The sequence below is a fragment of the Stegastes partitus genome, unplaced genomic scaffold, assembly GCF_000690725.1.
Source record: "Stegastes partitus isolate 25-593 unplaced genomic scaffold, Stegastes_partitus-1.0.2 Scaffold382, whole genome shotgun sequence".
Classification (NCBI taxonomy): domain Eukaryota; kingdom Metazoa; phylum Chordata; class Actinopteri; family Pomacentridae; genus Stegastes; species Stegastes partitus.
Window position 1 is genome coordinate 123,733 of NW_007578113.1, and position 21,882 is coordinate 145,614.

Genomic DNA, 21,882 nt, shown 5'->3' on the forward strand with positions numbered 1-21,882 from the left:
AAATCCATTCATCCATAAAACTTATTAGCAGTTTTACTGTAAGATATTTAGAATAATTAAACTCTTTACCTTCCTGTCAGAGAGCCCAGTTCAACAGAAAGCTGCTCTATGAAGCCACCAGACTCCATTAACAAAAACTGTCATTTTAGCCCTCAGAGCAGAGGAGTCCCCACAATAAATTAGATGTGATTCAACTTCATTGTCATTGCAAAGAGTATGAGTACTAATAAAACAAAATGCAGTCTGAAGTGCACATGTAACGAACATGTCAGTTTGGACTAACATGGAGTGTCTCTAAATTCAGCAGCAGACCAGCAACGTGTGTGTTCAGTGAGGTAAAATTTGTGCTTTTTTCAATGGAGTCTGGTGGCTTTTGAAGAGCGTAGAGAGGGATAGAAAAGCTTTAGCTTTCTGTTGAAAATGGCTTTCTGAAAGGAAGGCAAAGAGGTGAATTATTGTAAATATTTTACACTTAACCTGATTTTGACTTCTGTAGGTGAATCTCTTTTAGGTTCTTTGCTGCTGACCGTGTTCACAACACTGCTGAACTTTCTTTCCAGTCCTTCTTTCTGCTTCTCTGAACTGACCTTGATCTAATGTAGAAACAATCCTTTTAAACGTGCACTAGTCAATATTTGTACATTTACAGAGGATAAAATGTAGTTTCCTTCAGCTCTTCCGTGCATGTCAGCTCATCAGTTTGGCTCCTGACCATCACACTCTCACCAGTGACATCAGCTTGTGTTTTACTGTTTCCAGGACGAGACATGAACTCACCGTGCACCAGCATCCCAACACCACACAGCAGAGTGAGCATCATGTTGGTGAATGTACAGTAGTGGAGCTAAAGAGCCCGATAATTCTCCCAGGAGTTGATGGAGACCAAAACAAAGCTTAAAAAAAAACCCAGAGTGAACTTACATTTCATTGCATCAGATGGCCAGAAACACAAGCCAAAACCATCAGATCATCTCTTTGTATGTTCATCCCCGTCTGGTTCGGATCGGCCTCCGTCTGATTCTGATGCAAATGTTGCTCCATACCTGTTGGTAAATACACACTGGCCACTTTATTACATGTGTCTGTGTAAAGTAATGCAATCCAGAACAACAGCTCTGTCAGAAATTCTACTTTTTATGAAGCTTTTACACTTTTTGTTCATGTTGTCAAATTCCTCTTTTTCTTTCATATTAGGGTTATACCTTTAAATGCTCCTAATATTTTGCCCTGCTCATGCATGATATTAATGACGTCATCACTTTAAAATGCAATCCAGAAGAGCTGCCACCCGACGAAAACAAATACAGAAGCTTCATAAAAGTAGAATTTCATGGCAGCACTGTTGTATTCAGCAGCGTCATATTGCACAAGGGTTCATCATCTTTATCCGGCGGCGTCAGTGCTGCTCTTTCCTCTTGTTCTCCTATGTGAACAAAAACAAAATAAAGGTTAATGCTACATTCATTTACAGAAGCTTTGTAGACATTACTGAGATTTCTGCTGCCACTTGAATACATCCATCCATCCATTATCTATACAACGCTTAATCCTCATTAGGGTCATGGGGGGCTGGAGTCTATCCCAGCCGACTTAGGGTGAAGGCAGGGGACACCCTGGACAGGTCACCAGTCTGTCGCAGGGCCACACTGAGAGACAGACAACCAAGCACACTCACATTCACACCTACAGACAATTTAGAATCACCAATTAACCTCAACATGTTTTTGGACTGTGTGGGAGGAAGCCGGAGAACCCGGAGAGAACCCACGCTGCACGGGGAGAACATGCAAACTCCACACAGAAAGATTCCGGTGCCCCCACCGGGACGTGAACCAGCAACCTTCTTGCTGCGAGGCATCAGTGCTAACCAACTGCGCCACCTTGCAGCCCCCACTTGAATACAATTAATTTGAATATTTTTAATATTCACAAAATTGATCCTATCATGACATCATAATATAATACACAGCACTTGCTTTTTCATGAATAAGTTTCAGTGAACGCTGGCGACCATCTTCCTGGAAAGACATGAAGCTGTTTATACATGTTAATTGTAGCTGAAACATTACTTTTGTTGGCATTCTAGAGGAACAATAAGACTTTATTTTCTTACCTTATTTCTGTCGGTACACAGGAGTGTCGGGTTTTGTTGGTCTCGTACGACAAACATGTTACAACAGCTTGTGTTAAACACACACAGTCGTCCTCAAATGTATTCAGACCCGTCTATTAAAGAAAAGGCAAAATTCACAATAGTCGCTCAAATAACTAGAAACTGAAAAAAGTAGTAATAAATAAAAATTTGCTAAATTATAATTTAGGGAAAGAAGACATTGCTTTTCAGTTGTGGTTGAAAAGAATAATTAAAAAAAAATATATATATATATCCCGGGCTAATTAGAGCACTTTGCTGATGAGCAGTGAAATCCAAACACCTGTCAACAGGTGCAGAAGTCTGACTGAGAGTTACAGAAAACACTTGATTGCAGTGATTGGCTCAAAGGGTTGTTCAACTAAATATTAGTTTATGGGTCCCATCATGTATGATTTTCATTAAATTTTTTATTTATTACTGATTTCAGTGACAGATGTTTTATTCCATCTTTAATGGGAGGCTATGAACAAATTAGAGGACGACTGTAGCAGACACGATTGTTTCTACGTCATCTTCGTCCATTTCTGCTACTTCACACAAACTTTCAGCAGGTCTCAGATACAAATTACAGTATTTTTATAAACGAAAGGAAAACCCAACCTTCTCCATCAAAATCAGATGGAAACTCAGCATCATTCTGCAACAGCAGCTTGCGAACCGAGACCGGAAACTCTCGCGGTTCAGCCGACGATCAGGTTCTACTTCCTTTGAGTGCAGGACAAAGCAGCTCAGGCCACCAGCAGGTGCATGTCAATAATGATCTTTAATGTCAATATATACAGAACTTGAAAGAAAAATAGAATCTTAAAAATCAAATGAAATAAATACAATATCATACAATTTCCACAATGTCTTTTTGAAGAGATATCCATGGAAATATATATATTTTTTTAAAATTCAGCCTCTCTGGTTCGACGGGGTGCGTCCCGTCCCCCCCAGAGAAATCCCTACAGCTCCCCCACATGCTCTTCATCATCTTCATTTTATATATATATATATATCTATATTTATATATATTTTTTGCAAACAAGAGAGTTTCTGTTATGGTTACCACATTGTTTCACCTTCGACACTCTAGACGTTATCTAGACGTTATCTTTTGTCCGTCTGCAGCTTATTAAACCTCTGTCCGTACATTGTTAGCATCACAAAGTAACATGAGTCAGACGGTGAGTTTTCAGGGGAAACGGGGGCGACACAGGTTCGGTCCACACATGCTGTCATGTGACTCAAAGTGCTGGGAGATGATTTTGATCCTGATGGACTTTTTTTTTTTTTAAATCTGCAACAAGCATATTTTTCTTTTCATTTTTTTGCTTCTTTTTTTTTGTCTGAGAGGAAACAGTCTTAACGATACGCCTCGGTCAATATCACCTCGCCAGCACTCGTCCACATAAATCATTACTTCACTTTGAAGAAGTTCCGAGAGAGCAACCGAGGGAAGGAGGGAGGGAGGAAGTGAGGAGGAGGAGGAGGAGGAGGATGGCGGAGTGAAGATGAAGAGCAGTGGGGAGAGGAAGGGGTGGGAGTTGGGGAGAGAGGAGGTGGAGGTGGAGGGAGGAAGGGGGGGGCACAGTTTACCAAAGCAGCTTTGAATCAGCCAATCACAGTGAAGGAGAACATCAGCTGGTGCATTTCTTCCCCACACGAGGAAGAAAGAATGAAAGGCGAGGAGGGCAAGTGCATATGAAAGCTGTGGAAATAAATACAAGTCTGTCTCCCCAGCAAGTAACAGATATGTGAGATTCCCCTCTCTCCTCTTCGGCTGACTTCTTCGCAACGCAACCTCGTCCAGTGTGTGTGTGTGTGTGTGTGTGTGTAAGCGGGTGTGAATGCAGATGTAGGGTGTGTCAAATAAATAGATTTAAAAAAAAAAATTAAAATAAGAAAAAAAACAAAAAAACAGGGAGACAGTAGCTCTGACTGGCCAAGACTTGGGTCTGTGTGCGCATTTGCGTATGAGAGTCCGACTGAGAGTGAGGTCCAAACTGGAGGGCGGGCGATGCGAGTCTACATGTCTGTTGAGGTGAGTTTCTTCATGCTGCGTCTCTGGGCTAAACTGGACGCCGCCACGGGCTCCAGCACCGGCTGACTTGTTTTCTGGCTCAGTGCTGAGTAGGTGGCAGCCATGGCTCCCTGGACAAACGACAAAACGGAAACTTGGGTTTAGCTTTTAAGATCGATGAAGCAACTGCTGGATTGTTGGTGTCCCTGTTTGGCTTCTAGTCTCAAAGCAGAACATGATGGCTTCATGTGTGAGGTGTGTTAGAAAAGCTCCAGGACTGGTGTCACAAAGGGTATATTTCAAGCTACAAACTACAGATGATCAACCAGCACAAAGAGATCCTGCGGCGAGAAGAGGCAGAGTAGTGGCAGGACGAGTCGTGGCTGCTTCACCATGACAACCTGCTCACAACGTCCATCCGACAGTTCCTGGCTGAGAAGAACATCGCCGTGCTGGAGCGACCTCCCTACTCACCCTACCTGGCTCCGTGGGATTGTTTCCTCTTCCCCAAGCTCAAGGGGGTCATCAAGAGGAAATTGAAATATATCTTTTGTGACACCAGTCCTTGAACTTTTCGTATATGCTATAGCTTCCCTAACAAAGCACACACAGCTCCCTGCAGGATGCACACAACTGGGACGACTGTGTCCAAATAATGCGCCTTAAACTTTGACTGTTGCACTCTGTAGTGTGAAATAACTCCTCGTCTGTTTGTGCACTCCAAGCTTCTTCATACTCACAATAGGACGAGCAACTTTATGCTGTCAGTGACATAATATAAAAAACTGAAAGCAGCATTAAAACCCAACACGGTGCAGGACTTTGAAAAAGTGCAGATATAGCTTACAAAGCAGAAAAATAATCATTACAAGGTAGTAGAGGTGGAATTAAATTTTAATCCCACTGCGCAGAGGATTATGGGTCAGAATGGTGAGAAAAGCACGCCGGCTTACATTCTGCAAATTCAGACTGAATCTAGCAGGACGTCCAGGAATTTGTAAGCAGTTGACATATTACATATTGGGACACATTTGTTTCTGCCGTTCTATATACGAGGGCACTTCAAAAAGTTCTCGGCCTCAACAGAAAACGTCAGTACTTTCCAACCTTTAACTTCACTTGATTCTCTTCAACTGCATGAATGACCTCATCAACAGTCTGAAAATGGCGACCAGTCGAGTGAGATTTCGGTTTGGGGAACAGATAAAGGTCAGGCGGTGCAGGTCGGGTGAACGGGGTTCATGGGGCAGCTGTTCAAAGCCCCACTTGGCTGCTTCTGCCACCGGTGCTGCATGGATGGACGCATTGTCCTGGAGCAGCAGCAGCAGCAGCCAGCTCCAAGCTTTCCTCTCGTTTGTTCTCCGATTGCTTCGTTTGAGCTTTTGTGGACAGTGCCATAAGGTTTTATAGTACGCAATTATGGCCCAAAATCAGCCACATGTTTCCAGGTAAGGAGGACTTTTTGAAGCACCCTGGTAGTCTGGTGGTGTGGATGATGGACAGCACCATGTATTTCTTCTTTAAGTCTGAGATTGCTCGGCTTTGAGTCTAAGTGACTACGTAATGCTCACTTCACTCTGCAAAACTCCACTAATTTGAAAAAAACACGACATGAATGTCAGCTCAAACGCAAAAGAAGGAGTTCAATTAATCTTGACAGGTATGGCCGCAACTAATTATTATTTTTATTACCCATTAACGGTCCATAAAATACTGGTAAAAAAAAACGTCAATCACAATTTCCCAGATCTGTCAAACATGTCAGATTCCAACGTCTGACAAACAGCACAAAACCATACAAGACAAAAGCCAAGGACCTTTACATGTTTGCCTTTTTTTTAACTTGAAAAGTAAGTGGTGGGATGATTAATCAATTATTTAAATAGTTGCTGATTACTGTGATTATTTTTTCACTTTAGCAGATTTATCACATTCGGCGTGAGTCACCATCATTTCCAGCTCATTCAACACTGTGTCACACAACATTTGTTCATGCAACCCACTTATCTGGATATGAATCACAGACACGTCATGCATTATTTGGAAAAAGAAAAAAAAGAAAAAGAAGCAAACTGGGAGCAGCAGCAGCAGCATTGAAAACCAACACAGAGTAGGACTTTTAAAAAGGGCAGATATCGCTTAACAGAAGTGGAAAAAAATGAAACCGAGTCATTGGTGCAGACATTTTTAGACTGTAGCAAGATGAGGAAGATTTAATTAGGTTTATATAATACTGGTTATAAGCGGTAGAAGGGGCGGAATTTAATTTTAAACCGTCCCTTTGTGTAATTCAAGACAGGTTATGAAATACAGCTAGGTGTTGGATTATTCACTTTTCGTCAACTGCATAAAAAAAAACTTGTAGACGAAAGCTGCATGAAGTCGACACATTACTACACTGGGAAGAAAATGTGTTGTGATTAAAAAGGACAAACAAAATCATATGAGAAGAAGGATTAAAAATTTGAAAAATATGCTTTTACACTTAAATAGAACACAACACCTGAGTGATCATAATTTAACTGATTGTACTGGGTTGTCGGTTTCTCTTAGTCAAGGATAAAAGATGAGGGATGTGAGGTATACATTAGTATACGTAGTGCATTTATAATTAACTCATCAGATATAATCCTTAAGCTGGTCTGTTGAGCGGAGCACATGTATGTTGAATGTTTTGTTTTGTTGCTCTTGTTCTGTTTTCTGGCTGTTTTGTTTTGTGTAAATTGTAAACGCTGAATAAAATCTCATGAAAAACAAAAGTACGAGCAGCAAATACTGATGTACAAACAGACACACTGCAAAAAAGGGAAGCCCAAACATAAGATATAAACACTAGATTTGAGAAGAAAATGACCTAAAACTAGTGAAACTATCTGTCCATGCAGCAAGTACATTTTACTGGACAAGAAATCTTGAAATAAGATGATTTAATGTTCAATTTAAGATTGTTCTGTAAAATCAAGGAGTAAAAATGAGTAAATAACTTTTAAAACAAGCTAAATTATCTATCGTGTCTAACAATGAGATTTTAAATCTTGGCAAGTCCCAGATTATTACGACGTCCTCGATGAACTTCTTCCTCTCCCCCTCATTTGCTGTCAACTTTCTAGTGTCGCTATCTAATAAAAATGCCATAAAAAGGGGCAACAACAAGGTAAATGATTATGTAGGACTACATTCTAGATAAGATAAGCTTGATTTGTCACATACACATTCATACACGGTACAATGTGCAGTGAAATGTATTTTGTACCAGTTTCAATGAAGACAAAATAAATAAATAAAATAAAAATATAAATAAAATAAAATAATATTGTAATATACTATAACACTATAACATATACCTCTGGCAGAGTGTCTGCAGCTGACTGCTGTTTACTGACTCTGGATAGAAAAGGTGGTTAATTGCTCCAGAGGTCACACAAGGGCGATGCTTGTTCAAACCAAAGCGAGACAACAGGTACGAAAATAACCCCTCCTGACATCAGCGGCCCCCAGAGGGGCGTTTAGATATAAAGCAATTGTCATAAACAGATGTGCAAGACGGAGGAGCAAGAACGGAGCCGTGACAGCTGTTGGACCGATGACTAAGAGGAGTGTGATGGGTGTAGGAACAATGCACGGTCACAGTCACGCCAATAGCGAGGGTAGATTTTAACGTAACAAGCGTGAGTGTGCTGAACTACCGCGGCCTATCTGACGTTAATTGTGCAGTCTGCTGGCGGGGTGTTAATGACGCTGGAAACCTTTTAATAAAACCTGCTGATACCGTCCTTGGATGAAGTGCAGTGTAACAACACGTGCATTGAAACTGCTCCACAGACATGACAGTGACCTTGACTGTGCTGCTTTCCTTCGCAGTCGCTTCAGAAATAACAAAAGAAGTGAGTCGGTGAGGTCGAACAGGTGGTTGACCTCATGAAAACTCTACTTTCTATCTTTTCCATCCATCCATCCATTATCTACACACCGCTTAATCCTCACTAGGGTCGCAGGCGGGCTGGCAGCTGACTCAGGGTGAAGGCAGGAGACACCCTGGACAGGTCACCAGTCTATCACAGGGCTACACTTAGAGACAGACAACCAAGCACACTCACATTCACACCTACGGACAATTTAGAATCACCAATTAACCTCAACATGTTTTTGGACCTTGTGGGAGGAAGCCAGAGAACCCACACTGCACGGGGAGAACATGCAAACTCCACACAGAAAGATCCCCGGTGTCCTCACCTTCTTGCTGTGAGGCAACAATGCTAACCACCGAGCCACCTTGCAGCCCAATATCAGGGGCAGAATAACTGATGACTGTATTCGTATGACTTTTCCCAACTACTACGTGAATAAACATCAATCTGATGGCGTCTTGGTATGTGTGAAACTACAAAGGAAGGTTTTTAGGCACAATTGTTGAGGGCAAACAGGACAGTGAGCGTTTCAAGAGTCACAAAACAAAGCTCTCTGCTGACTGATGATCCTCCCTCAGCTATAATCACAGATTTTGGGTTGTATGTGAAAGAACAAGCTCAAAGACATAAGCAGATTCCCATGCACAGATGCAGGGAACTGGGTGAACAGTTTAGTAATTTCAGAGTGTCTCAGTACAAAGCTGCTGCTCTCGGAGATTAAGGGAGGTCAACTAAGGTGGGTCACACACTTCTTAAGGATGCTGTCCAGGAAACCTGCCTGTGTCTGAGAACAAGCGATGCGATGGACACAGCACCACTACAGCTTAGGGAGCTCTGTTGTGTTGTTTTACTGCAACTTTAGCCACCTTCAAATACTTTGTCCTTTACTTTGTAAGTGGAAAGACTCGGATTTTGTGATGCAACACTGATGCTTTAGTCTCAGGTTCAAGTTGAAGATTCTTATATTTTTTGCACGTTTTGTTACGTACTCTCGTCTCCATCCCAAACATGCACACAAACACAAAAATCATTCGCTATTTTTGAAAAGTGAGCAAGACAACAATCTTTTTTTTTTGTGTTGTTTTCAGTCACCTAGCAACAGCTCCCTCCTCACCACTTGAAGACCAAACACACGGCAAGACACAAAAAGATGAGTTCCATTTGAGGAAGCATCTGATCTGGGTAAGTGGCAAGATGAGACAGGATGGACATGACTGCTGTGCAGGATGTGGCATTAGCGACAGATGAGATTAGAAACGGATGAATCACCAAGGATCCCTTTTATTCGTCGAGAAGCACAGACGTAAGAGTCTGAAATCAAACACAAGAGCCCAGCACCTGTACTGAAGTCGTGAGACTGCGTAAAGCCGTCCGCAAAAAACGAAATCAAAACCGGTTGGTCCCCGTCTTTGTTAGTTGGCGGGATGTTGCGTGTGTACTCACCTTGACGAGGTGCGGTGCGTCATGGCGTGTGAGCTGGAAGTGTGGTAGCGTATCTCTACATGTGATCCAGGAATGCTTTAGAACCTGCTCGGCTGTGTATCGCTGGTGAGGGTCCACATGAAGCATATGGGAAAGCAGGTCCTGGAGGATCAATCATATTCAATTTGTGTTATTATAAAGGTTTGTTTGTACTATATAAGCATGACTGGACAGTTTTTCATTGACTAAAAAAGTTCCAGTGAGTATTAAACATTTAAATAAAAGGAGACTGAGCTTTTGAGGTCATAGCTCTGAAAGTCTTCCCCATTAAAAATCTGTGGACACTTTAGAAATGCAGCTCAAGGCCCATTTGTTTAGACTTGCTTTTGTTTAGTTTAGGTTTGTTTTAGTTTTGCCTCATGTTTTAATCCAGTTGTCTAGATTTTACGGAGGGTTTTTCCTAGAACAGAATGCAGCTTTGGAGGGTGAATACTAACAAAAAAGGCAATAACTTTGTGTTACAGACAGAATTCTGTGCATTTTCCTGTAATTTCTGACCACCTGAAAAACAAATAAAGTCTCTTATGCTTCAGTAAATGATGCTGAAATTAGCAAAACTGGTTACAAATTTGAATTGCAATTTGTATTTTCAACTCTTGTCATGCCGGTGCTGGTGATTTTCCTTTGGTGGAGACGAAAACTTTTTGAGGGTCCAACAAAAAAATGCCTCTTTGTCTCTTTTTAGTGCTTTATTGTGAAGCACTCTGTGATGTCTGCTTTTGAAAGGTGCTGCACTGATAAAACTTCACCAACATAACAGAACATTTTCAACACCATTTTTTATCACTGCTTTGCAAAAAAACACCAAATGAGGCAAATCCAGTATTAAAGACAAAATACCAATACTATAGCTACATTAAAAGAAGATAATTCACTAACATAAGCGTGAAGGATTCAGTCAGAGTGCCGGTTTGTGTACCTTCGAGGTGTCTGATACAGTATCCCAGTTGCCACCCGTCAAAGAGAACTTTCCAGATCCTATCCGGAGAAGAATCTCCTCTGGTGTGTCGTTTGGCCCATTAGCGAACGGTGTGTACCTGACAGAGGGATGAAAAGCAGAGGTTAGGAAAACACATCACATCATCTTACATGCAGTGTTCAACTTCAAAGACGCTACCCGTGCTTCCAGGCACAGGGAAAACTAGTCACCAGAGAGCTGTTGTACTTTCATGTTTAAATCACAGCCCCTCTTTTGAGCTCCAACTTTCTAAAGGCATTAGACTGGTTTAGAAAATTGGACGCGCCGTCGACTATTAATCATTCCCACCAAATGTGTCCCTGAGCGCAGCCTTACCCTGCCAACATGGTATACAGTAGAACTCCAAGACTCCATATATCACAGGCTGCATCATAACCTTGTCGCATTAGTACCTAGACACACACAAAGAAAGACAAGCACACTATTAGGGACCAACAATGGGATATTTTGTTCTCTTTATTTCTCCCTCATTACATCTTTCTCCATGTTTCTAAATCCCGTCTTCTAGGTTTTGGATCTTGCATTACCACTGCATCATTTCTCACCTCTGGTGCCACAAAGTTTGCCGTGTAACAGGGGGTGAGGAGCAAGCCGTTGCCTCCCCGAAGCTGCTTGGCGAATCCAAAGTCACAGATCCTGATGGAGTCAGGATTCCCCGAGTCGTCCATGTACAGGATGTTGCTGGGCTTCAGGTCTCGGTGTACCACCTGGAGAGAAGCAGGAGGAGAACATATTACAGAGGGTTTGTGAAATTCGCTCTGGTCTGAGTGTTTGTAGACGCGTTTGCTCACCCCTTGGCAGTGGAGGTAGTCAACAGTCTTGGTGATGGTGTAGAGCACAGCACTGGCCTCTCTCTCAGAGAAAAACTTCTGCCTGAGGATTTTATCCAGCAGCTCCCCTCCTTTCATCAGCTCCGTTACCAGGTACACATACCTGCCTTCATCATACACCTGAAACACACATACACAAACAGAAAGACAATCTGTCAGAGTTTACCCCCAAAAACTTACCAATCTTAGAAAACTTAGAGACAAACGTTACTGACGTCTTTCAGAGTGATGATGTTGGGGTGCTGTCCGTATCGCATCAGGATTTCAATCTCCTCAGAGGGGTCCCTCTTACTTTTGTCTATAATCTGAGCAACAGAAAAACAGACAACAACAGTTATTAAATTACAAAAATCCTGTTTGGCTGATTAAAATCAATCTTCTGTGTAATATACAGCAGTTAACAATCTCAACTGTCTAAAGCGTTCCTGCAATCTGTGAGGCTGTGCTGCCCTCTGCTGGTGCACTGGCACGACTAACCACATTGTCAGCAATGATTACTCCATTTTCAGCAGTTTCCCTCATCCCAAGGTGCAGAAACTCTATGAAAGCACATTCTAGAAACACCTGCTGTCCATTCACAGTACAACCATGTCCTTTAATTGAATTCAGATGCCTGACAATTAAAAATTTGGTGCTTCTACTGTAGTTCTCTTGGGCCTACTGTGAATAGTGGCACGCAGAGATATTTGAAAAACAAACTGATGACGAGCTGAGAAATCGAGGTCCATGCTGGGATGACCCATGCTTTATCACTTAGTTGCATTCAGGCTGGGTCCATTTAAATTATGTATATTACCCAAGTGGATCTGATCAGACAGCTCTGATTATGAAGTACTCTCTGTGTGTGTTTAACAGATGACAGTATATTAGCAACCCCAATGTTAGCAGCAGCGGCGGCAATGGACAAGATATGACTATTAACATTCAGCGAGCAAACTGTCGAAGTTGCCCTTCTTGTACTGGATGCAAAATAACTGCAATGCTGATCCTAAATGAGTCACGTTTGTCACACGTCACTGTGACAGCGAGGGGACTTAAAGCTGAAATAATAACAAGCAGATGAGCCTGTTTCAATCAGTGAGGGAGGAATAACCTGAATATGTTTTACCACCTTTCTCAGCAGGGAGGGTGGATTATATGCGTCACGGCACCTCAGGAGAAATGGCTACTAACGCTACATTAGATATAACACAACACACATTGTTGGACACCTGGTGACCCCTGCTTAACTTTGGTACTAATGCTCAAAAAAAGCAGAAGTCATAACAAAGACTTGACAATCAAATTTAACTGGTTACCTTCACAGCATAGTCCATAGCAGAGACTCGGTGTACACAGCGTTTACAAATAGAGTAGGAGCCAACCCCTATGTCCTCCTGCAGCTCGTACAGATCGGAGAACTTGGCCGAGCCCCCGTGCATCTGAAAGGACAGGAATATTAATCGTGATATTGGATTCTGTGACCTTAACTGGATGAGCTAGTCCCAGCAAAGCGTCTTTCACCTTCTGCCCTTCACAAGCCATGTCTAAGCATTATTCTCACATGATGTGATTGAGCAGTTCCACTCCAGTTCACTGGCGGTAAATACAAGTCAGCAAAGTGTAATTACATGTCAGAGCATCCTGGTGTTTTGAGACGCGCAAACATTTTAGTTTTTCCCTCACAAATTCACCAGAGTGGAACTTCAGCGGTGGTGTTGTAAACTACATATTCAGCAGCAACTGTCACACCAGGTTTTCTACCATTTTAGTATTTGGCTGCGTGTTTGTGCGTTGCATAACGACAAAATGCGAACAAACTAACAGTTGCAGGTGTGACAGCGACTTAACACGTGTGTCTTGCGAAGGACGCCGTGTGTAGGTCGGCGCTGGAACACAAGCGCCATTGTTGGATAATTCAGGTGATTTTTGCAGCTGAACTTCTGCCATTATACCAAACTATTCTGATTGGATTTTCCTTTGTTGTGATAAAAAAAAAATGTGGCTGCTAAGTTTGCCAGAAGACTCTAGAAAAGCTTCAGCACCATTACAAAGTCGCCAAATTAATTATTACAATTACAATGTTGTGATAATTGCTCTGTCACACTTACAGATGTGCTAAATGTGGTGCTAACTCCCTTGCACCTGGATTAACTTCTCCCAGAGCTGTGTGCAATGTGAAATCAGCGTACAGCTCCACAGTAAGTCGTAGATGTTTCTAATCAGTGCTGCAAAATGTCAAAAACCTACATCGTCCACGATTAGGGGTAAATGGAGCTAAAGAGCAAAACACGTGTCTCTGTGTGACCTCCATGTATGAAAGTCAATACTGTAAAAATGAATGTGTGAGAGAGGGCATATGCAAAGCAGAGATTCACCTGAACTATGGGGAGTATGCTGAGCAGCGGGGAGCTCTTGTTCTCATCCATCGGGGTTGGAGCAACAAAGCTGAAGCCTTTGAAGAGCTGGTGGGCGTTAGCGCTGGGCGGGATACCTGGGGAATCTAGATACACAAAAGATAATTCATAATATAGACAAACTGCACATACAAATACCCACTAAAGTTAGTAGTCGGGCCTCACTTGCAGTCTCCATGGCTGCAGGAGCGGGTTCCCCGCTTGTATACTCGAAAGCATGCGAGCAGAACATGTGTCTGTGTAGGTGTAGGCTTACCTTTAGGCGTTTTAGCGGTGAACTCTGGGTCGAAGCAGAACGTGTCATCTGGTTTACCTGCTGCAGGCTTGAATGGGGGCTGGAGCTCTCTCCTGTACAGTTTCTGAGGGAAAAAAAACGAGATACGCGCACTCAGAAAACACATGTTAAGATACGGAGCCCTACCGCAGGCTGTTGGGAGTGTGTGAACATATGTGCAAGAGTAGCCAAGACCCCTCCCAGATTAACCCCCTCCAATCCCTCCACGGCTCGGTCCGGCCAATAGCATCCTGCTGGCTCTTAAACACTCACGCAGGGCTATTAGTGCACACACAGTGAGAACTGGACCTCTGCCCAGACTCGCGCGCACACAAACATAGTAGCCGTGTGCCAAGACTGATGGCCAGTAGTCACCAAGCCAAACGTTTGTTAGGTGTGAATCCTCAACAGAAGCTGGGGAGTTACATGTGTGTGTGCGTCTATGTGAGAAACGAGAGGGGAGAAGTGTGTGCTCACATTCCAGTCGATGGTGGAAAAGAAAGCGTGCCGTTTGATCTCCTCCACTCCATCGGGCCCGGCCCCTGAAGACACAGACCACTTTGGTTCAGTTAACCTGGCGCCTTCGTTCTTATTGTTTTCACAAGATCAACACATTCACACATTTTTTTTTTCTTCCAGCACATAATTTAAGTAGGTGCCAAAACGCTAACAAGCTTCAGCGAAGGGAACGGTGCAATGTGACGATCAAAACACCTCATTTTCCTCCTTACCTAGTCTGTTAGCGGGGTTACGTTTAAACAGCATTCTCAGCAAACTCTGGGCTTCCAAACTTAGGAACTGGGGCATTCCCAACTTAGCTCTGGAGGGGGAAGAAGGAGCACGGGGCTACAGGTTAACACGAGCAACAAGAACAGCTCAGCCTGATCATTACATACACATCAAAACTTGTCTGACATGCTTTCAGTGTCTTAAAAACGCCACGCATAATGACTCACTTGAGAATCATGTTCATGGTCTCGTTGCGGTCTTTCCCTTGGAACGGTAATGTCCCTGTTAGCATCTCAAACTGCAAACACACAGCAGGAGAGCAGATGAACTGGGTGTTATCATTTCACAGGAGTGTCATTCAATTATAATGTGGATTTGTGTGAGTTTTGTGTACCATTAGTACTCCCAGAGACCACCAGTCTGCACTCTGCGTGTGTCCTCTCCTGTTGACCACCTCAGGGGCCATATACTCCACCGTACCACAGAAGGAATAAGCCTTCTTATCAGCATCTACTGACTCTTTACTCAAGCCAAAGTCTGCACGACAAAATCGCAAATTAAAGTGTAGCTGTGGAAAAGTCTGTGTATCGAAGACGTTGTTACGAATCTAGTTTTTATAAGTATGAATTTAATATAAAAGAGTTTAATAGACTAGATTAGACAATACAAAAACTCTTACCAGACTAAAAAAACAAAAAGGTAGCTTTGCATTTCAATAATTAAGCAACTGGTCAGAGACATACCTGTTAACTTTATATGTCCAGCTTCATCAAGTAGGATGCTGAAAGACAAGAAGAGTTTTCCACAGAGGTGAGCTTCAAACAGCTACTCCTGCAATGGCAGCATTCAAGTGATCTGATGCCTTTGTTTCCTGCTTAAGTCCCTTGAAACGTATAAGATCTAAGAGTTTTGTGTGAAACTTGTTCTCGAGTTCTGAAGGTTTCAAGTGCACAGTTAAGAATAAGAACTGACAGATCAGTGCCTCCTCCATGTAATTTCTGCCAAGGGACAGAGTTTTTTAGTGCAAGCAAAAGACTAAAAACTCACTAAAAAACACTTTAACTTTGACTCAGAAATAAGTGGATGGAAATCAGTTGTTGGAGAAACGAATTCATCTTCTTGAAAGTGCTTATTCTACCAAGTCTGATCAGCTTCCATTTGTTGTTAAAGAGAGTAAATGGCTCTTGATATCATCTTGTGATAATATTTTATGCCAATGATTTATGCATACATAAGTGCCATGCAAACTGTCTTCGAGCAGACTTTATATAATACTGATAATTCAACTTTTAGGTCCTTGAAATCTTCCCACACAGAATAAAAATATGATTCGCCATTTCATTATACTATATTTTCATAAAAAAAAGAGGTGATTCATATGAAGATCTTAAGTGATGCCTCCTCATAAGCTCCACTGTTGCTAAAATAGACCAGAGCACACGAGTGTTTTGAAAATACAGAAGGTGATGTGCAAGTCAAAAAAAATCATTTGTGGCTTTGGACTTGTGAGGACAGACGTTTAGAATGAAACCCAAAGTAAATCACAGTTGTGCAGGTGCTTTCTGTATTGTGTGTGCTTGGGTGTGACGTGTGAAAGGTCAGAGGTGAAGGAGAGGTGTGTGTACGTACTTCTCTGGCTTGAGATCTCTGTAAACTATGCCCAGGTTGTGCAGGTGGTCGAGGGCCAGGGCCAGCTCTGCAAGGTAGAATTTCACATCTTCCTCTGTAAACATAACCTGATAAGAACTGGACAAATTTACTCTCTGAACTCTGAAGAAGAAGAGAAATTCAGCAGCAAAGGAAACAAAAAAAAGACACACAACTTCAATATTAAGCTTCAGTTACCACAAACACAGAAAACAGAGAATTATTATTATTATTGTCACAACATCAACATTTTCAAATAGGGTACACAGTTCAGCAAGCTGTTGATTTGACACTACTGGCAGCTATCGCTGCAGCTCTGAGACATGCTTTCAACACAAGGTCTATCTTGAGAACAATCACACATTGTTTGAGAACCCTGAAAGCATTTGAAAAGAGCTGATCTGGGCCTCTAACTGACAAGCAACTGATGATGTAAAAGCGAATAAAGATTCCAAGAAAAGCACTTGTGTTTCCAGGAGGAATTCAAGACATAATCTGAATAAAAAGCACACACACACACACACACAAAACAGGAGAGACAAATGACTTGGCAGTACTTATGCTCTTATAAAATAAAGTAGTCTAGCATTCTAAATCTGCACCTGTTCCATTTGTAGCTGTCATCTAAACAATTCCTTCGGGTTTAGAAATGAACCTTGTAGCATCTGTGGTTCAGATTTTCACAAACATGTCACAAAGGTTTAAAAGCGTCAACGGAAAAGGACATGCTACACTTTGCTTTTCATAACAGGCGTAATAACAAAAACCAGGAAAGAGATGTGAATGAGCTTAATGAGCATAATTAAGTGTAAGGCAACAGAACGTCAGCTTACCTCTTTGGATAAGCGAGTGAATACATCCCCTCCCCTGAGAAAGTCCAGTATTAAATACAGTTTCCCTTCTGTCTGAAAGGCTGGGGAAGGGAAGGAAATAAATCATTTATCCGCAAGCTAATCGCATTCTGACTTCACAACAGGTATTCGAGTGTCAAGTCTGTTTTAATAACTGCGCAGTAACACCGAACATATTCTGATAAATGATGTCAACAAAGATGCTTCTGACGGGAACACGAAGATGCACGTAAGCAGCTTATCCCACATTCAACCTTAACTAGGACGTAATCTGTACGATCATATATAATCGCCTGCATGCTATGGACATGAGAGCGCTTCTCTTACCGTAGTGCAATTTCACTATGAAGGGATGATTGACTTCCACTAAAATGTCTCTTTCCATTTTAGTGCGAACTCTGTCCCTGACTGGAGAAACAAAAAAAAAACAAAGGGGCAGTGAGACGCTGTGGACAAACCATACTAGGAAATTTGCAAAGTGGTGTTTCGTGCGGAGCTTGATTAAAAACAGTGTGGCGTTACCTTTCAAAGATGCCTTTTTTAGAACTTTCATTGCATATAACTGACCAGCATCTGGACCCACAATCTTCCTGACAAGAAACACCTGAGAGAGGAAAGACGGAGAATTTAGACGAAACGCCCGTGCTGACCGAAACGCTTTGATTGTTCTTCTGACTTTCCTCACCTTGCCAAAAGAGCCCTGGCCGAGGACTTTGAGTAGTTCAAACTGAGACGGATCAGCTTTTTCACAGCCCTCTTTCACATGGTGGGTGATAGGGATCTCCTTATATGTCCCGTCATCCTACACACAGACAGCATCAGTATGAGACAGACGCCCACAACAGGTATGTCATCCTCCACGCGTCCACACAAACAAACACGAGACCACAAGCCCGGCTTTACTTACACAGTGTGAGAAAGACTCTCCCTCCTCCATGGGCTCGTCCATGATCTGATGTCCATTGACCTGCAGCCAAACCAATGAATTTTATCAGAGGAGTCGTCAACAGTTAAAGACTTTCACAAAGCTTGTTCATCCTTGTTTTCAGCTGAGCAGGACTATGACTGCAGCTGCTGCACGCCCACATGTATGATGGAAGATTCAACAGATGAAACCGATGAGTCACATGCAATAACACAGCGCTTTCACTTTTCCAACTGAAGCCCTATTTGTTGTCAAACAGTATGGAGTCCATACTTAAAGCGCGTCCAGCTGTCCAGCTCTCATCCTGTCCCTATAAAGCCCCTCATTATTAGCATTCTAGCTTAATCCCCAGCCAGAGCAAAAACAACATGTCTGACTGGCTCGGAGAGTCAGATTTTTTGCTGGGGCTACAGTCAGCATTCAGCCTTCTGAGGACAAAGTAGTGCCCGGATCTTTTAGCGCTTGTAGCTGATGGCAGTGGTAAGATGCTTTTCTTTTGAATGACCACAAAGAGGCATGCTTTAACCTACTCGGAGTCACACTTAAGAGGCTGCTTTATGCGCACTCACTGTGATGAGACTGTCAGAAGAGAAATGCCAGATGTATCAGCATCTGCAAGCAAATCAGACAACGCACTGACCGCTACAACATTATCCAGGTCTGAATATTTCACTTCTGTGCGGAAGCGGAGCCTGTATTATGTATTCAGTCCACTGTGTTTGTGTGTTGAATTCCATCAAGCCTCTGAAGAGGGGGGATGAGTCATAGCGCTACGCAAGCCCACTCAGTGGGTGGAGCCACCAACACACACTCACGTACATCCACAGAACAGTGGCCAACAAACCACTCTCCAATATCTTACAGAATAACATTACATACATAAACATTCAAATCAGGCCAGACACACACACACTTCAAAGCCTGATATAACGCTGAATAAACTTCAAAATCGAAGCCTCGGTGCATCTGTGAAGTATAATATCCAGGCTAGCCAAAGCCAGGGCAGTGCTTGTGTCATAATTCACACATACACTTTCACTCCCACCTTTGCTGTGGCTCATCACGGCTTGTAACAGAGCGCAGCCTACACTTGCAGCACAACCAGGCGAGCCTTTTTCAGCCATGCGAAAAAACATGTCTGACAGCCATACATAATGTCATCTCACATTCACTGATGCCGGCATCGAGGGTTTGATAAAGCAGCATCTTCAAAGTCACAAAAAAAACTGATTCAAAGTGGATTAAACAACCAGCATCCCCACTGGCCCGGTTTAGGTGGCTAAGCTGATGTTTACTTCTGTGCTTCTGTAATCTTGGCAGCCTTCAAAGGTGCGGTATTCGGTAAACAGCAGATTAAAGTGTTTATTTGTAGCAGGAGATGCAAAAGTTTTGTGAAACCTGGAAATATTTTGGGTGCGATAGTTAAATAATGACTTATTCAGCCTTTCTATGCACACAAACCTCCAACAGATTGAGCAGAAAGTTTGAGAATTTAACGGCAGGACTGTAACGGGAGGAGGGTTTAGTTCAAACACAGAATGCACTGGGTCAGAAGTGGATGTTGCAACAACTTTCTGTTGGCTTTAAAACAGTCACAGCAGTCAGACAGACAGTTTGGACTGTAGGTGTGAAAAGACTGCAAAGAATCCCAGAGACGGAGATGGTTTAGGATGTCAGGTTGGCTTAGCAGGACGTGGAAAAACATCATGGGGGCCCCCACGTAAAAGCAAACTGACTGTTTCTGTCACAAGACTTGATTTGGATGAGTCTCTAGAAGCAAAGACCTAAAGAATAAAACTGAACCTATAATTAACACAAGCTCCATGCTGTTATGATCCCCAAGTAACTTATCTTATAATGTACATGCAACAGTAATGTTCACAAAATCACTTAACTAGATCATGAATGCATTACTACATGTGTAGATTCCATTTAATTACATTTTAACTTAAAACCCAGCGAATAAAAACCCAAGTTCTAACTATTAACAGCATCACAAGGCAGCTCTCAGTTGTGAGCACGTCTGACCACATTCAGCGCAGCTACTGTTAGACAAATTTAACGCTTTTTAAATGCTCGAAACGTTTCAGCGACAAACGACAAACACGCAAAAGCAGCTTTTTATCAACCAAGAGCAGGAGGCCGGTTAAAAAACAAAACTTGTCTCCCAAGTTTCAAGCCTGCAAACTGCCAGCTAGCAACAAGCTAACTCCAAGCTAATGCTACATGCGCTAAGCTAGCTATGAGGCAAACTCCTCTTGAGAAGTGTAAATAACAACAAAAGCGAGGAAAAGGTCTCGTGTCGCCGGATAAAGAGCCCGACCTGCGTGCGGCACGGTAAACGGCGGCGAAAGTCCGGACCGGCGGCCGTGAAACTAATAAACCCGGGTAGTGCAACAAAAATAAACATCTAACCAGCTGTTAGCATTAGCTAGCGTGTTAGCATGCATCACGGTGCGCTGCGGGTCGTGACGCGAATTTAAGCCTCGCAGGGCAAGCTAACTTAACGGGACAGCACCGAGCCGCGGCATTGTTCGTCGAATTAACATGCAAAACGCGCATTTGTCAACTCACCTCACTACTAACGCTGTTTACCTCCATCTTGTGCCAGGATTCCTCTCTCAGTCTAAGGCATCGTAGTCCACCTAGACCCCCGCTCCACGTTGCATGTTCTTTCCCCCCCTTGTGTGGAAGTCCGGCTGTTTCTGCTTTGATGTTCGGATGCACGCTGGGTGGCCGCTACCGGGACCGGATCCGGAGGGGGGACGCGGTAGATGTTGATGACTGGATCACACGCTCGCCGAGAGCACCGCTACCCTGCCATGGATGCGAATATGGCGGCTACCGTGGTACCTGACCGTCAGTGAATGAGAGTTTATTGACGTATTTATGACGCAATTCAGTTAAGGATTTCCCCCCGTCCAAACCAAAGCAGCAGCAGCAGCAGATCTGGAGATAGAGAGGAGGAGGGGGAGTGGTGCTGGTGGTGGTGGTGGTGGCTGGCGTGGGAAGGGTGGTGGTGGTGGTGGTGGAGGTGGAGGGAAGGGGGGAGGACGGACTCGATGCTGTGTGACACGCTGTCACGCCGTGTGACATACACGCATCCGGCTGATGGACCATTTGCTTGCGACTAGGAATAGTCTCTGGCTCTGTGACAGGGGAGGCGAGCAGTTTAACCTATTGTTGACGCAGGATCAAAAGGGGAGAGCACAAAAAAACCAAAAACAAAGCAAAATAAAAAAAATTAAAATTAAAATGGGGCCATCAGTGTGAGCTTCTCATCTTGAGGGTGAAAGTTGACTGTTTTAAAGCCACTGTTTCGTAAGCCAGCCCATCCCTGGTTCAAGTGGAAATAAGAGGCTTAAAGCTCATCCACTTTCTCTGCAGCTCTGTCTCCCACCCAAACGCACCAAGTCTTTGTGTGGAGATCTATGTGTGTACACTGAGCAGCTGCATGTGTTTAGGAATACAGAATTTTATTGTTAACATCATGATTTATAGATACACATTTATGCACCTTCTCTTTTACTTGCTGGTTTCACTTTATCTCTATCCAAGTAAAAACCGGCTCCTGAGCAAGATCTGCTCCAGAATGATCGGACTCCCTGTAAGAGCCCTCTCCACCTTTTGTGAGCAACAGACCTTACAGAAAGATCCTTCAGGACCCAGCACAGCCGCTGCTCCCCGTCCCCTCTGGACGT

General features: G+C 43.1%; 1 protein-coding gene across 2 annotated transcripts; it reads right to left on the bottom strand.

Annotated features, from left to right (window-relative positions):
• Positions 1–2,899: 2,899 nt before the first annotated feature.
• rps6kal (ribosomal protein S6 kinase a, like) lies at positions 2,900–21,116 on the bottom strand. 2 transcript variants are annotated; one of them, XM_008284956.1, is made up of 22 exons: positions 20,756–21,116; positions 18,164–18,223; positions 17,942–18,058; positions 17,779–17,860; positions 17,584–17,664; positions 17,239–17,318; positions 16,388–16,494; positions 15,502–15,539; positions 15,153–15,295; positions 14,986–15,056; positions 14,761–14,849; positions 14,507–14,571; positions 14,012–14,114; positions 13,717–13,841; positions 12,658–12,780; positions 11,575–11,664; positions 11,321–11,479; positions 11,075–11,236; positions 10,845–10,921; positions 10,470–10,587; positions 9,512–9,652; positions 2,900–4,291 (listed from the first exon to the last, which is right to left on the bottom strand). In XM_008284956.1, exons 1-22 carry the CDS (start codon positions 20,780–20,782, stop codon positions 4,166–4,168), a joined length of 2,184 nt encoding a protein of 727 aa, XP_008283178.1. In that variant the 5' UTR covers positions 20,783–21,116; the 3' UTR covers positions 2,900–4,165. The 2 variants fall into 2 exon arrangements, with proteins under 2 accessions (XP_008283178.1, XP_008283179.1); XM_008284957.1 differs by lacking the exons at positions 17,779–17,860; positions 17,942–18,058; positions 18,164–18,223; positions 20,756–21,116 and having other exon boundaries at positions 16,388–16,504.
• Positions 21,117–21,882: the final 766 nt, after the last annotated feature.

Excerpts from the sequence above, each read along its gene's own strand:
- rps6kal (XM_008284956.1), bottom strand. The coding sequence starts at position 20,782 with ATGGAGGTAAACAGCGTTAGTAGTGAG. Across the intron at positions 15,540-16,387 it reads AGAGATCTCAAGCCAGAGAA|CATCCTACTTGATGAAGCTG; the intron begins GTACGTACACAC and ends CTTGTCTTTCAG. Across the intron at positions 9,653-10,469 it reads CTGTATCAGACACCTCGAAG|GACCTGCTTTCCCATATGCT; the intron begins GTACACAAACCG and ends TTGATCCTCCAG.